General features: G+C 41.2%; 1 protein-coding gene across 2 annotated transcripts in view; it reads left to right on the forward strand.

Moving 5' to 3' along the window:
• Positions 1–12,112, forward strand: part of myo1ea (myosin IEa) — a 60,177-nt gene that overhangs the window by 14,822 nt on the left and 33,243 nt on the right. For both annotated transcript variants that reach the window (XM_030076837.1, XM_030076832.1), the window contains exons 2-4: positions 5,170–5,313; positions 6,711–6,800; positions 7,333–7,427. In XM_030076837.1, the coding sequence (XP_029932697.1) occupies positions 5,170–5,313; positions 6,711–6,800; positions 7,333–7,427 (329 nt within the window). The remainder of the gene's footprint in view (positions 1–5,169; positions 5,314–6,710; positions 6,801–7,332; positions 7,428–12,112) is intronic.

Consider the following 12,112-nt stretch of genomic DNA (forward strand, 5'->3'; position numbering starts at 1 on the left):
TAATATAACACAGGCATATGTGTTACTCTGAGAGGTCACCAGTTGGGCAGACGGTGTGGAGTCAAGTCTTATGGGAGGTTGTAGAGAGTAGAGATTCTGTTGCAATCACCACATCTATGATAATTCTTTACAGCTTTAGATATGTGCTCAAAGCTCGAATCTTTGAATATTGTCTTTATTGTTCTTAAGAAAGAAAATGTCTAAAGCAGGATAAAAGCTGAGTTTTGAAATCAGGTCAAGTTAACAGCTACATGGTGGCATGTCTAATCTAGGATTTATCTAACACAGGGGTAAAACTACAGTATTGCATGGGCTTTACTTTTCTGCTGCAGTCTCTTCTAGGCAAAATCCCAAGTAAAAACCACTGACATGTCAGAGCGGCATTGCTAGGGGCATTTCCATGTCTTTTTATTCAGTACATGACCTAAAAGTTTGCCTGGTTGTGCTGTAGAAGAGGGCTACTGTATGTTCCTGATCTAGATTTAGCTCCAAGAAGGGAAGTTGCTGCTTAATCACCACAACCAAGAGGCTTGGACTAACATATCCTGCAGTTTGGACATTCAGTTTATTAAAAAATCCCTTTCCTAATCTGATGATGACAACCAGGAGACTTTGGTTAGTCCTATGCAAAACCACAATATTCAGGCTAGCATGTGGCACAAACAGAGAGGAGGGGCAGAACATGATGTACTGCATCGAGTATGAGTCCTCTATTGTTTTGAAATGAGGCCACAATTACAGTTACCTTTGTCATGTTGAGTTATTTCTAAACAGTGTCTCCCTTATTTTGTTGGGTGTATGGATTGAAAATATACCTTCTGAAGACTTTGGTACAGAGTTGTTAATGACTTTGGTTGCTTCTCATTTTGGAGGGACAGAGGTTCATTCTCATGGCTTTTGTACAGCTTTCCAACAGGACTGCATTTCAGGTCTGTCCTCTAACACATGGTGGGCTGTGTGTCAAATCAAGGGGTGGAAAAGAACGGTAGGCTATAGAGGAGAGAAATGAGGGGAAAAGTGCCGCTTATGATACTGAATCAAACCCAGCCATTTCCTGTGCCCTGAGCCAGCGCCGCTCAGCACTCTCCATATATGGTAATGGTATTTGCATGAAGGGAAAGCCTGGGCTTATGGATCAGGGGCTGGTGTTGAAATTCCTTTGTATTAACTTCTGGGAAAAGGTCTGGTTCCATAGTTTGGTCAAGTTGTGATGAACTGATTACCCTTTTTTTTTCTCAGATGGAAAACTAATCAAAACAAAACGGCAAGGATCTAAAGCTGTCCTCTTTGATGATTTTCACATTCATGCTTCTAGTAGTCTCTGTTATTGTCAAAACAAGAGATTCATTCAGAGCAAACTGCTTCCTAACACAGCGCATTAGTCATGACAGATGCTCAGTTACCAAGGACTGTGTCTGTGTGTAACGTCGCTAAGCTGTGCTCAGAGGAAAGTCTATGCTGCTTCCATGGTGATGCTGTTGTTAAAGCCATTATAGATTACCCAGGTGGGGCTGTGTGTGTGTGTGTGTGTGTGTGTGTGTTTATATGTGTGTCTATGTGCATGTACACTTAGACCTGCTGCACTGGCCTTACTCAGAGTTTCTTCGGTCTGAGCCAATGGGATTACTTATCAGGAAGCCTAAAAAAATGCAGCTCAGTGTCCAACAATGCATCTCAGCCTTGATGTGTGCAGCATGTGAGACAAAGTCAAAAATGCATATAGTACCAGTATTAAAGGGGAACTCTAACTCTATTAAAGGGGAATTACTCACAAAAATTAGGAACAAGCACGTAATTTGAAGGTTCATTCTGGATGGATACTGTTGGTAGACTCAACATCACTTCATTAAAGGACCACACCAGTGATTCTGCATTTTTATCCATCCATTTAATGCCATTCATTCGAATATGCAATATGAAAATGAACTTTGAGAGACTTCAAACTTTCTTCACACCAGTATTCCATCACTGTAATAAAGTCGTCCACATTAGTTTCCCTAAAAGCAGCAGCACTGTTGTGTTTTGAAGAACTGAAATTGAGCGGGGTGAAATGGTCCCTCTGCTGGAAAATAGTTTATAAGGTGGCTGTTTTAAGCAAAAACTCATATTTAAAAATGGAGGGACTTTGATTCTAGGTTGTGAAATCTTTAGTACCCCCACATGATTTGCAAAATGATTTGTTGCAATGTAAAATGTTGGTAAATTGTAGTAAATGAGCCAAACATTCAAAATCACTGCCAAAAACTGATACTGTTTGTTCATAGAGTCATTACTGTAAATACTCTTAGCTTGTGAGAGTTGTGCCCAGATTAAAATTCACACACAGAGCACTTGTAGTGTAATTGTTAGAGGAGAAATCTTTTGACTGATAGGATACCTGTTGATATCCACAGACAGAAAAGGGAAACTGAGCAGGGGAAAGGAACAAGAAGCTCTTCCCTCCCCCAACTCCTACCGTCAGCATACCCTTGAGTACAACAACAGTTAACCCTGAGCTGCTGCAGTGGCCAGCAGCAGAGGAGTGGGGCTGCACTGGGCACCTCCCAGGCATCAGTGTGTGTAGCACTCCCTCTCTGTGCAGCTACTCCCACAGTCCATTGCTGTGAGAACATGTTCCAAGTCAAAACAGATGAAACAACTCTAAGAATATGTGACATTTACCTCCCACACTTCCAGATTATTACCTCTCCCCCTCTTGAATCAGTACACTATCATCCCAAACTTAGCAGGGAGAGGCTAAATATAGCACGCTTAATTGTTTTCAGCTAGTGGGTGGCCCAGCACTTACTTCATGTCTGTTTTTAGAGCGAACATTTTCATCCATCAAAATGCTATGTTTAATAAGAGGTGCCAGGGATAAAGATATACTGTTAACTGCCTAAATAAAGCAAACATCTGAGTTCATGTGCAATATAAAGAATAGTGAAAACAGTTCTAGTTGTTGCTTCAGGAATATATGGCATGGGCTCCTAACGTGGCTTAGGCCCAGTCAACCCTCAGGGGACTAAGTAAACACAAAGAAACACAAAGCCATGTTGAAGGATCACCTTTGTTTTGTGGTGAAGCCTTTATTGCCAGGGCTCTTGGCAATATCAGTCACCAGATCACAACCCAGGTGAACAGTAATGGGAGACTTTGATAACTGCTGAAAAAAAAAAATAGTAGAATGACATTGAATTCCTCCAGTAGAATTCCTGGCATTGGCATTATCTGTGTCAAGGCTGAAACCATATTAAAAACAGTCATCATTGTAATTAATGTGTATTTCAGAGACGGTTAGGATGCAATAGTCAATGCTTTTATACAATTTTTGACTTTGCTTTATCAAGATGATTTTAAAAAATCAGTTCTATCTGTGTATTATGCTTTTACAGCCCCCTTCCCTTTATGTGCTTGCCCATCAGTCCATGAAGGTGTGTGTGTGTGTGTGTGTTAGATGTGTTTGTGTGTAACTGCTCTACAGCATAACTTTGATTCTTAAAGTCCTGCCGAATGTTGTCATCCCCTCCCCCTTCATTCATTACATGTTATACGTCGGGATGTGTGAGAATGACATCAGTTCTAACGCACCCTGTGTTCACATTGCCAAGGGAGGAAGAAAGTGTCTCCCTCCATCGCACCCAAAAAGCTATAAAACATGATAATGGGTGTGATCTGGAAAATTAATCAAGCAATAATTTGCTGCTTCCCTCCTGAGGGGGAAATACCCACAGAATTAGGCAGAAAAGCTATAAACATTCCTTACTATCTCCCATGCTATGACCGAGTCTATAAAGTGGTTTTAATTTTGCTGTTGTAAACAATATAGTCACCCTTGAGAATATTAAGAGTTCATTGGCCTGCCTGCTTGACTTTGTAATTTAAAGTTAATTACTAAATGTTACCATGACTTTCCACTGGTTTATTTTGTGCTATGGTATCACTTTCTGCTGCTTTAGTACCACCATGGTTTTGTCCTTTGCTGTTTTTGGTTACATTTACTGACTTGTGTTTAACAGCTACTGTATTCTTTGTTTTGAATCATGCATTTTCTTTTGTTTACTATTTGTGGACAAATTGTTACCAGTGCACTACTCGAGGTTACACTAGACAATAGGATCCGAGATATTTGCATATGCTGTTTATCATACTGTAGTCAGCAAGACTTTTCTAGCCTCGACAATGTCAAAAGCCAGGAGCCAGATGATGGGAAAATAGAACTTAATATATTGATTTCATTGCAAAACACAGTAATATTAAAAACATGTTGGATACTGGCTGGATGCTTCAAATGCTAACTGTTAGCCTCCTGTCATTGAGGTGGACTTCCCCCCAGCATCAGCATTTGGAGCATCCAGCACTCAGTAACAATGAGAGGAAGATAGCACCACTACTGTCCTACATAACAGCTAGGGGGGAAGTGAAATATCAGATTTTTCAAAATGAGTGAACTGTTCCTTTAAGAATGGAACATAACCTAAAAACATTCTTGTGGGCAGTGTTATTTTTCCTTGAACAATGCTGTTTTGGGATGTGTTTCCCCACTGTCCTTTTGCCCTCTCCTCCCGTCTGAAGTGTCAGGAGGTGAAGAGTTAAACTGTGTGTTGACTAATGTTCTGGATCCTCTCTGTGGCTTTGATTGGTTCTGCATCCAGGAGAAAGAGACTCAGTCCTCACAGCACATTGTGATCCTCGTCCACAGTAGCCAGACGACATTGACTCATAGCACATGATGAATGACCTCAACTTTCTGGAGACTCACTCAGCTAAAACAAAACAGGAATGTAGTTAGAAACCAAGACGGTAGGATGTGGATAAAAGTCAGGTCAAAGCATCTTTGACACTTTGGTGCGCACAAAGCACTTCTAGAAATCCAACCTTGCACTTTTTTAAAAAGTAAAGTAACCACAGCTCATCATGTTGCTAACATCAAAAATGTGCAAACATTAACTTTGGTCTGTGTGAAAACAACCGTGTTCTCCTTGACTTTCATTTTATCTGATTATGTCAGCAGTGTAGTGAAATCACAGCCTGTCAGTCATTCAGAGTGCCTAAAGCTGCTACGCCTCACTGTTCCTATGACGTTGTAACTGTGTTGTTCACTTTGATGTCAGATTCTCGATTAGTCCACGCCGTCCTATTGTGTTTCTAAGCAAACTAACAATTGTATGTTGTATGTTTTTGTCGCAGGGGAGCCGGGGGCACTACCGGTACCACTGGCAGAGCCACAATGTCAAACACAGCGGAGTGGACGACATGGTGCTGCTCAGCAAGATCAATGAGGACGCCATCGTGGACAACCTCAAGAAGAGATACATGGATGACTACATCTTTGTATCCTTTGTTCCCAATTGCAGTTCACACCCTTGCGAGGAATTGGTCAGACCTGTCATAGCCGTGCTATTCCCAGAATAGCTGAATGGTCAGTCACAGCGTCAGAGTAGCTGTGAGTAATATGCCACTGTTTGAAAGGCACCGCTCTCCCACCAGACGCGGCCATGTGCAGGGGGCAAAGGGCCTCTCGGTGCCCCCGTCCGGACCCCCGACTCCTGTTCCCGTCAATGTTCCCTCTTGAATGGATTGAATACTAATCAGGTTTACTGTGGTTGGTGCAGCATGCGCAGCACATGGTGTAAGACAGGTTGTTTTTTTCCACCTTTTTGCCCCAGGACACCCTGATATAAAAGCTATTTTGTGTTAAGTATTAAATTGATTAAATTGATCATACTTGAACACCAACTAATAGATTGTAAGTGGTGAGATTAAAACATAATGTTCATTCATATTTTTGTTACAAATTCTAATGAATGAAATTACAGTGAAATGAAACTATTCCTCATTTTGCTGAAGACTCCCTGTCCTTGGTCCTTTCTGAAAACTGCAGGTGTAAAGAACAGCAGCAGATGCCTGAATAATCTAGTGTGCAGGATGGTCTGTTAAATCCTGTCCTTCTTTACCAGACATAGTTTTGATTTGGGTGGGGATTTAAAATGATGTGCTGAGAGCTATCATTCCCATACATCTCACAAATGGGAGGTTCAGATTTTTAAATTTGCAGTTGTGGCCACACACACACACACACACACACACACACACAAGATGTTCATGATGTAAAATGAGTGGATCCCTGAATAACCTCTTTCAAAAGCAATGGTGAGGGTTCTCAAAGGAGCTTGTTATATAAACGTCATCTGCGTTCTGGCAGCGCTTAGCATTATGGATTTTAGCAAATGCTGGCAGTTTTAGACTTGAGAACTTTGAGTCAGTCCTTTGGTTGGGGTCAATACATAGCAGAAACTCGTAAGTCCTCTAGCCAGAAGCGCAATGGGCTGCGGGTCACTATAGGCCACCCACAATACCAGCTTTATTTGCCATGAGCAGTTTTCTGGCAGCAGTGCATAAAACCTCACAGTGTTACATGGCCGGACTGTTCTCTGTGATGTGTAAACACTGGATATTTTAAGGCTCCAGTCTGATCACCAAACACACTACTGCTACACACTGCCTTGACGTCATGGCAGCATAGTGTTAAGTCATTTTTTTCCCCCTCCCAATCTATTCCCAAAATAGCCATTTAAAAAAAATCATAAAAGAGCTATGAAACTCTCTTGCCTTTAAAGGGAAAATGTTTTAGAGGGTTTTTTTCAGTATAGGCTACTATATAGCTTATGCCGATAGGCTGCTGATTTATTTGAATTCATTCTATGACCTTTAACATAAAACCTCATCAGACATACATCGGCCCCGTGCTGATCTCTGTCAACCCTTTCAAGCAGATGCCCTACTTTGGCGAGAAAGAAGTGGAGATGTATCAGGGCGCAGTGAGTAGAAACTCTTCTTGCCTGAGGGGTCACATGATATAATACTCACTAAATGCATTTTCGATGGCTTCTGTTTGCCGTAAAACTACAAAAACTGTTACTTCACAGAAGATTTGTGTTATAAAAGGGCCCGAGGGTTTAAGATGATAACAGTCTAAAGGAAAATGAACTGGGTTAGATGTAGTGCAAATATTTTCCAGCGGGCTGGCACAGAAAGGTGCTGTCAGAAACTTGCCTCAACCATTGAACAGGCTTGGCAGTACCTTCACAGAACAGCCTGTTCGACTCTGTATTCTCTTGGCTGCTCGCTTGGCCGGCCTACAGAGAGTGGGCTAGCCTTAGTCTGAGCTTCCACAACCTCACAGTCCTTTATAAAAGGGGTGTGACCATCACTCCTAATTCTTCATTACATTGAATCATCACCAAAACTTATTTTCTTTATATCACTGAAATGCTTAAGGAATAAACATAACCATTTGAAAAGTATGACTCCATTGTGACTTGGTTCCCTCCTTTTCTTATTCGCTGCCAGGCTCAGTATGAAAACCCTCCACACATCTATGCTCTGGCAGATAACATGTACAGAAACATGATGATTGACCGAGAGAACCAGTGTGTCATCATCAGGTAAGGTTTTGAATCTAACTTCCCACTGTTTTTACTGTCCCGGGTGCACGTGTCAACCCAAACAGCACGTGACGTGTCGGTGTTTAGCACAGGAGACAGCAAAACAAAGATGGGAACTAGTGGCATGTGTCATTTGTGCAATGTGATCTGTGTAATGTTACAACATAGCTGGACTGCTGCTGAGCCATTGCAGGTAATAGCAATAGATGGGAGGGGAACCAGAGAACAAACCTAACAGGTTCCACCACACCACTAGGCACAGCTGACTGGCTGGGAGTGACTTACTTCATTGGGGTTTTTCCCTCATAGATTTAATGGAGCATACCAGACTTGTTTTGCCTTTTCATCAAATGTTGTGGTCGTATCTGTCCATCACAACTATCAGTGTGCACAGAATATGCTTTGGTAGCCAAATTTTCAAGGCCGCCTTACCCCAAGTGACTCCCATTTATGTTCAAATATGTGAAAAATAGTGAAAGTTGAAAGTCACTATGCATAGGCAATTCCATCTTTTTACTTGATTGTAATCACTTAGAATTTGCATGTTAATACCAAAAGTGCTCCACATTTGAAGTGCAATGCTGTGTTTGGTTCTACTTGCTTTTTAATCTTGAGTCCTCTAGTGAGGCTTAAGTAGCCTAGCTGGAGCTAGCTGCTTAGCTGAGACTCATGTTGGGCTGAATAGCAGCTGCGCCCTCTATCTTTTCTTTACATGTAGATAATATCCTTCTTCTGTAGTGCAACTGTCAGCCAGTTGTTGACGTCCACTATAGGTTACTTGGTTTCTGCTCTCAGACCTGTCCATTATAAACACCAGGCTAATAGTCGTTTCACATTCGTAATCTAAATTATAGGATATTCCCACCCTTTGCCCGGGATTAAGTCCCAGACACGCCAAACCAATATCAAAGAACTAGCAGCGATAATGGCCAACTGTTGTGACACGTCGCCCGTGTTGGGTTGCACTTTACGGTGTGTAAAGATTATAGCCAGCAGGCAACTAGCACGTATGTTCTGCAAAATTATGTTTTTGGGTTGTCCTTGCATCCATACGTCCGTCCCGTTCATGTAAACACCATATCTCGGGAACACCTTGAGGGAATTTCTTCAAATTTGACACAAACGCCCACTTGAGCTGATTAGATTTTGGTGGTCAAAGGTCAAGGTCTCTGTGACCTCACAAAACACATTTCCTGCATGATGCAACAATTCATGTGCTAATTATGATAAAGTTTCACACAAATATCTGATAGGATTCTCTGGTAGTCCACCACAAGCTGAGCTTCAGGTGATTTTTGTTGCACCATGTGAAGAAGCCTCTGTACTCCTCTGTAAAAATCTAAGTGAAGACAGCATGTTTCTCACTGGAAATTATTCACCGGAATCATGTCAATATAGTGATAACTGCCATTTTGCAAAAAAACACCTAATACCTTTATTTATTAATTCCTTCAAACTCTTTGAGTCTAGACAGACATGGATGTAATCTGCAACTTGACTGCTTGGTGGGATCATACAACCACAGGGCAGTATTTCTAGTTAAATGTCTGCATAAATTATCCAGATATATCCACTGGTTTTATAGACCTGAGAAACTAAAGTACGATATGTCAGATGCTGGGAGCGACTTGGTGCAGAACATAGATCTTTCTTGTCCCTATGGAGGGCTTATGGAAAAGGTGTTGATCCATAAGGCCAGAGAGAGGTCAACAGGGTCAGTTTACCACGAATAATGCTCACGCCCCCATGGGAACAAATCTTAGTCCAAGCTGATGTCAAATGTTGGCAGCCCTGGTTAATCCCCCTCAGGATGTTTGGCAAAACCAACTGTAAAAACTGTTTTTGAGGAGCTTCCTGTGCTAGAAAAAAAAAAAAAAAAAAAAAAAAACAGGAAGAGCACCTGCAGGATCCTTACTCCAACTTGCTCTCTCTGAATTCAGGGAAAATTTGGGTAAAGTTATCTTTTCCTTCAGCCTCCTCTTATCCTTGACTTTTGCATGGAGTGGTGTTCTTCCGGGGTCTTCGAAACTTCTGGGGTCTTGGAAAAAGTGTTCATCTGGGTTTTTCTGGAGCTTGCAAAATGATTTTCATGGGCGAGAGCGGCACAGGGAAAAGTGTGGTGTCATGGTTGGGGCTTTATCCTGTGGGTGAAATCACCTGAGCTGGGTGGCCACTGTAGTGCTTACCTCATGATGAATGCCCCCTGCTTCAGCACTTTCCCCTGTTGTTTGGACAGCGTGCAGTTGCCAGTTCAGTTTCCCACATAAAGGCATTGAAGTGGATTTGTGATCAACTAGATGAGCAAACAAAGGCATGGAAGTGGTTTTGTGATGGAACAGATCTCAGCAAACAAAGGCCTCCATAAAGTTGCTGTCCAGGCAGTGTGGTCAGCAACACACTGCGTTAGCCTTTTTCCCCATTTATTAAGAAAATATATGAATTTAGAGTAATTCATACTAATTCATAGTACACACCAAGTAGGAAACTTGCACGTCCAGACCTCTTGTCTTCATTGTGGGTGCATCGGAGCATAAAAGTTCACATTAAAAATAATAGTCCCACACTCCCTTCTTGTATAAAACAACGCAGATTTATTGCAACTTGTAATAAATCTGGGGTTATCGAGTGGTCATCTCCCATCACAGATGTTTCATGAATTAGGTGTATATCATCAGATGGCTGAACTGAAAGTTATAGTGTCCCCGTTTCCCGTATGTAGACCAATTAAGTTGGGTCTTAAACTCAAGAAGTGATTTAGCTGGATAAGTCGTTAATAAATTGACAGAAACCCAGGATTTTGAACTTCAGGAGCAACAGCCTCTTAAATCCAATTTTACAGAAACGCAGGCTTAGTCAGAGTTACCTGGATTATGACCTGGATTATGACCGTCTTTTTAAGATTAGTCCATCTACAAATGCATTTCCAGACATGGCTGTTGCCGTCCTTAGAGTGGTGCTAATAAATTAAGGTGCTTTTGCAATTAGACAGGCTTTTAGAAATGAATATGTACTGGGAAATATCAACAAGGTCCTTTCTTTAGTCAGGTTTAGTCAACAGAAAATTATTTAGAGTTTAACAGTTTTAAAAATCTATACAAAATATATGTAGTATTGCCCATTGGTTTACCATTCTGTTGTTAACAGTCTACTTTTGCATATAATTCACCTGGTGTTTTCTGCCACTGTTGCTTTTATTTTGGAGGCTTTGGCAGGGTTGCATATCATGGGTTGTGTTTTTAGATAACACATGGTTCCTCTCGGCCTTCAATCATTAACTCTTGCTCCAGTAAAGAATGCACTCTCTCTTTAACCGTGGTGTTTTGCCTCTCTCATGTAGCATTTGATTTTTCATTGTGGTTTCAGCTCCCCCTTCATGTTCTCTTTCTTTAAAACTGTGAGCATGCGATTATCTGTGATGGACAAATTGGTGTTTGAAGAATGGCGATATCTAGATGTGGATTAGCAAAATATTTACCACGCAAGCATCAGATTAGCCTGGATTAGTAAAGTGCCGTATGAGGATAGGGGGGGCCTGTACTCACCTATATCACCCTGCATCTATACTTATGCTTTCCTCTTAGCCAGTAAGTTCCAACCTCACTATGAATGTCAACAATAATAGAAAAATGACACAGCTGATTCTGCTAGTTTTCAAACGGCCCACTCAGCTTGACACAACATGCTCAGCAGTTCATAAACCGAGTTGTATCAGCAGATCTTCAATGTAATGTAAAACAGTAACACCTGGAGCTGAGGACAGGATATGAGTGCGCAGTACTCGCTGTAGCATCACATGTTGCTTCAAGTCCTGTTTTAGTCATGAACAGATTTGGGACCCCAGCTGGTATCCTTTCTTTTCAGATAGAGCCACTAGCTGCTTGAATCTTGATCTCAAATAGGTGAACAGAAGGCAAACAGGTCTATCTATTTATTTATTGATTGATTGTTATTTACCGTTCTTAAAATAAAGCCATAAACCATGAGTCTCACCCCGTCAATAATGGATACACACTGTATAGTCTTTAAAAAATAAATCTTACTTGGTCAAGATTTATACATTGTTATCGTTCCCTTAGCGTTTGAAATATTGGCCCATTTTATGCCGATGTTCACTAACAGTATATACACATACAGATAGTTTGGAACTTCAAAATATCTACAAAACTCAACCTGTGGGTCACAAACTCCCTATCTGAATCCATGTGACACTTTGGTTGTTTTGTAATTCAGAGTTTATTCAAAGAATGTTACGTTAAACAAACACTCCCAGTTTCATGCTTCTATCTGTTTCTATTTAGACTGTGAGCTGGGCCTTACAGCTCCACTGCACCAAAAAAGGTTCATATATTAAGACTTTGTGAAATCATGGAAGGAATCTTAATTGCCTACAGTAGTTGAACATACAGTACATGCACTTTTTTAAATAATTTTCTGGGAACGTAGTGTTCCCCATCAGATAAAATCTGCCAAAACTGGAAGTCAGCGTTGAATATGCATCTCACTCATAGCTGATGTCAGCTGTGATTTATGGAAGTTAATACTTCAACCTGCTCTGTGCTCTGCGTTGCATGGTTCAGCTTCCTCCCATGTTTGGTTAATAAATCTCTGAGGAAGTTAACAATGCCTTTAGCGTTTGAGCGCTGTAACAATGGGACTTGTTCCTTTGGGGGTCTCAGAATGGGATG

Source organism: Myripristis murdjan, chromosome 3 (assembly GCF_902150065.1).
Source record: "Myripristis murdjan chromosome 3, fMyrMur1.1, whole genome shotgun sequence".
In the NCBI taxonomy this organism is placed as follows: domain Eukaryota; kingdom Metazoa; phylum Chordata; class Actinopteri; order Holocentriformes; family Holocentridae; genus Myripristis; species Myripristis murdjan.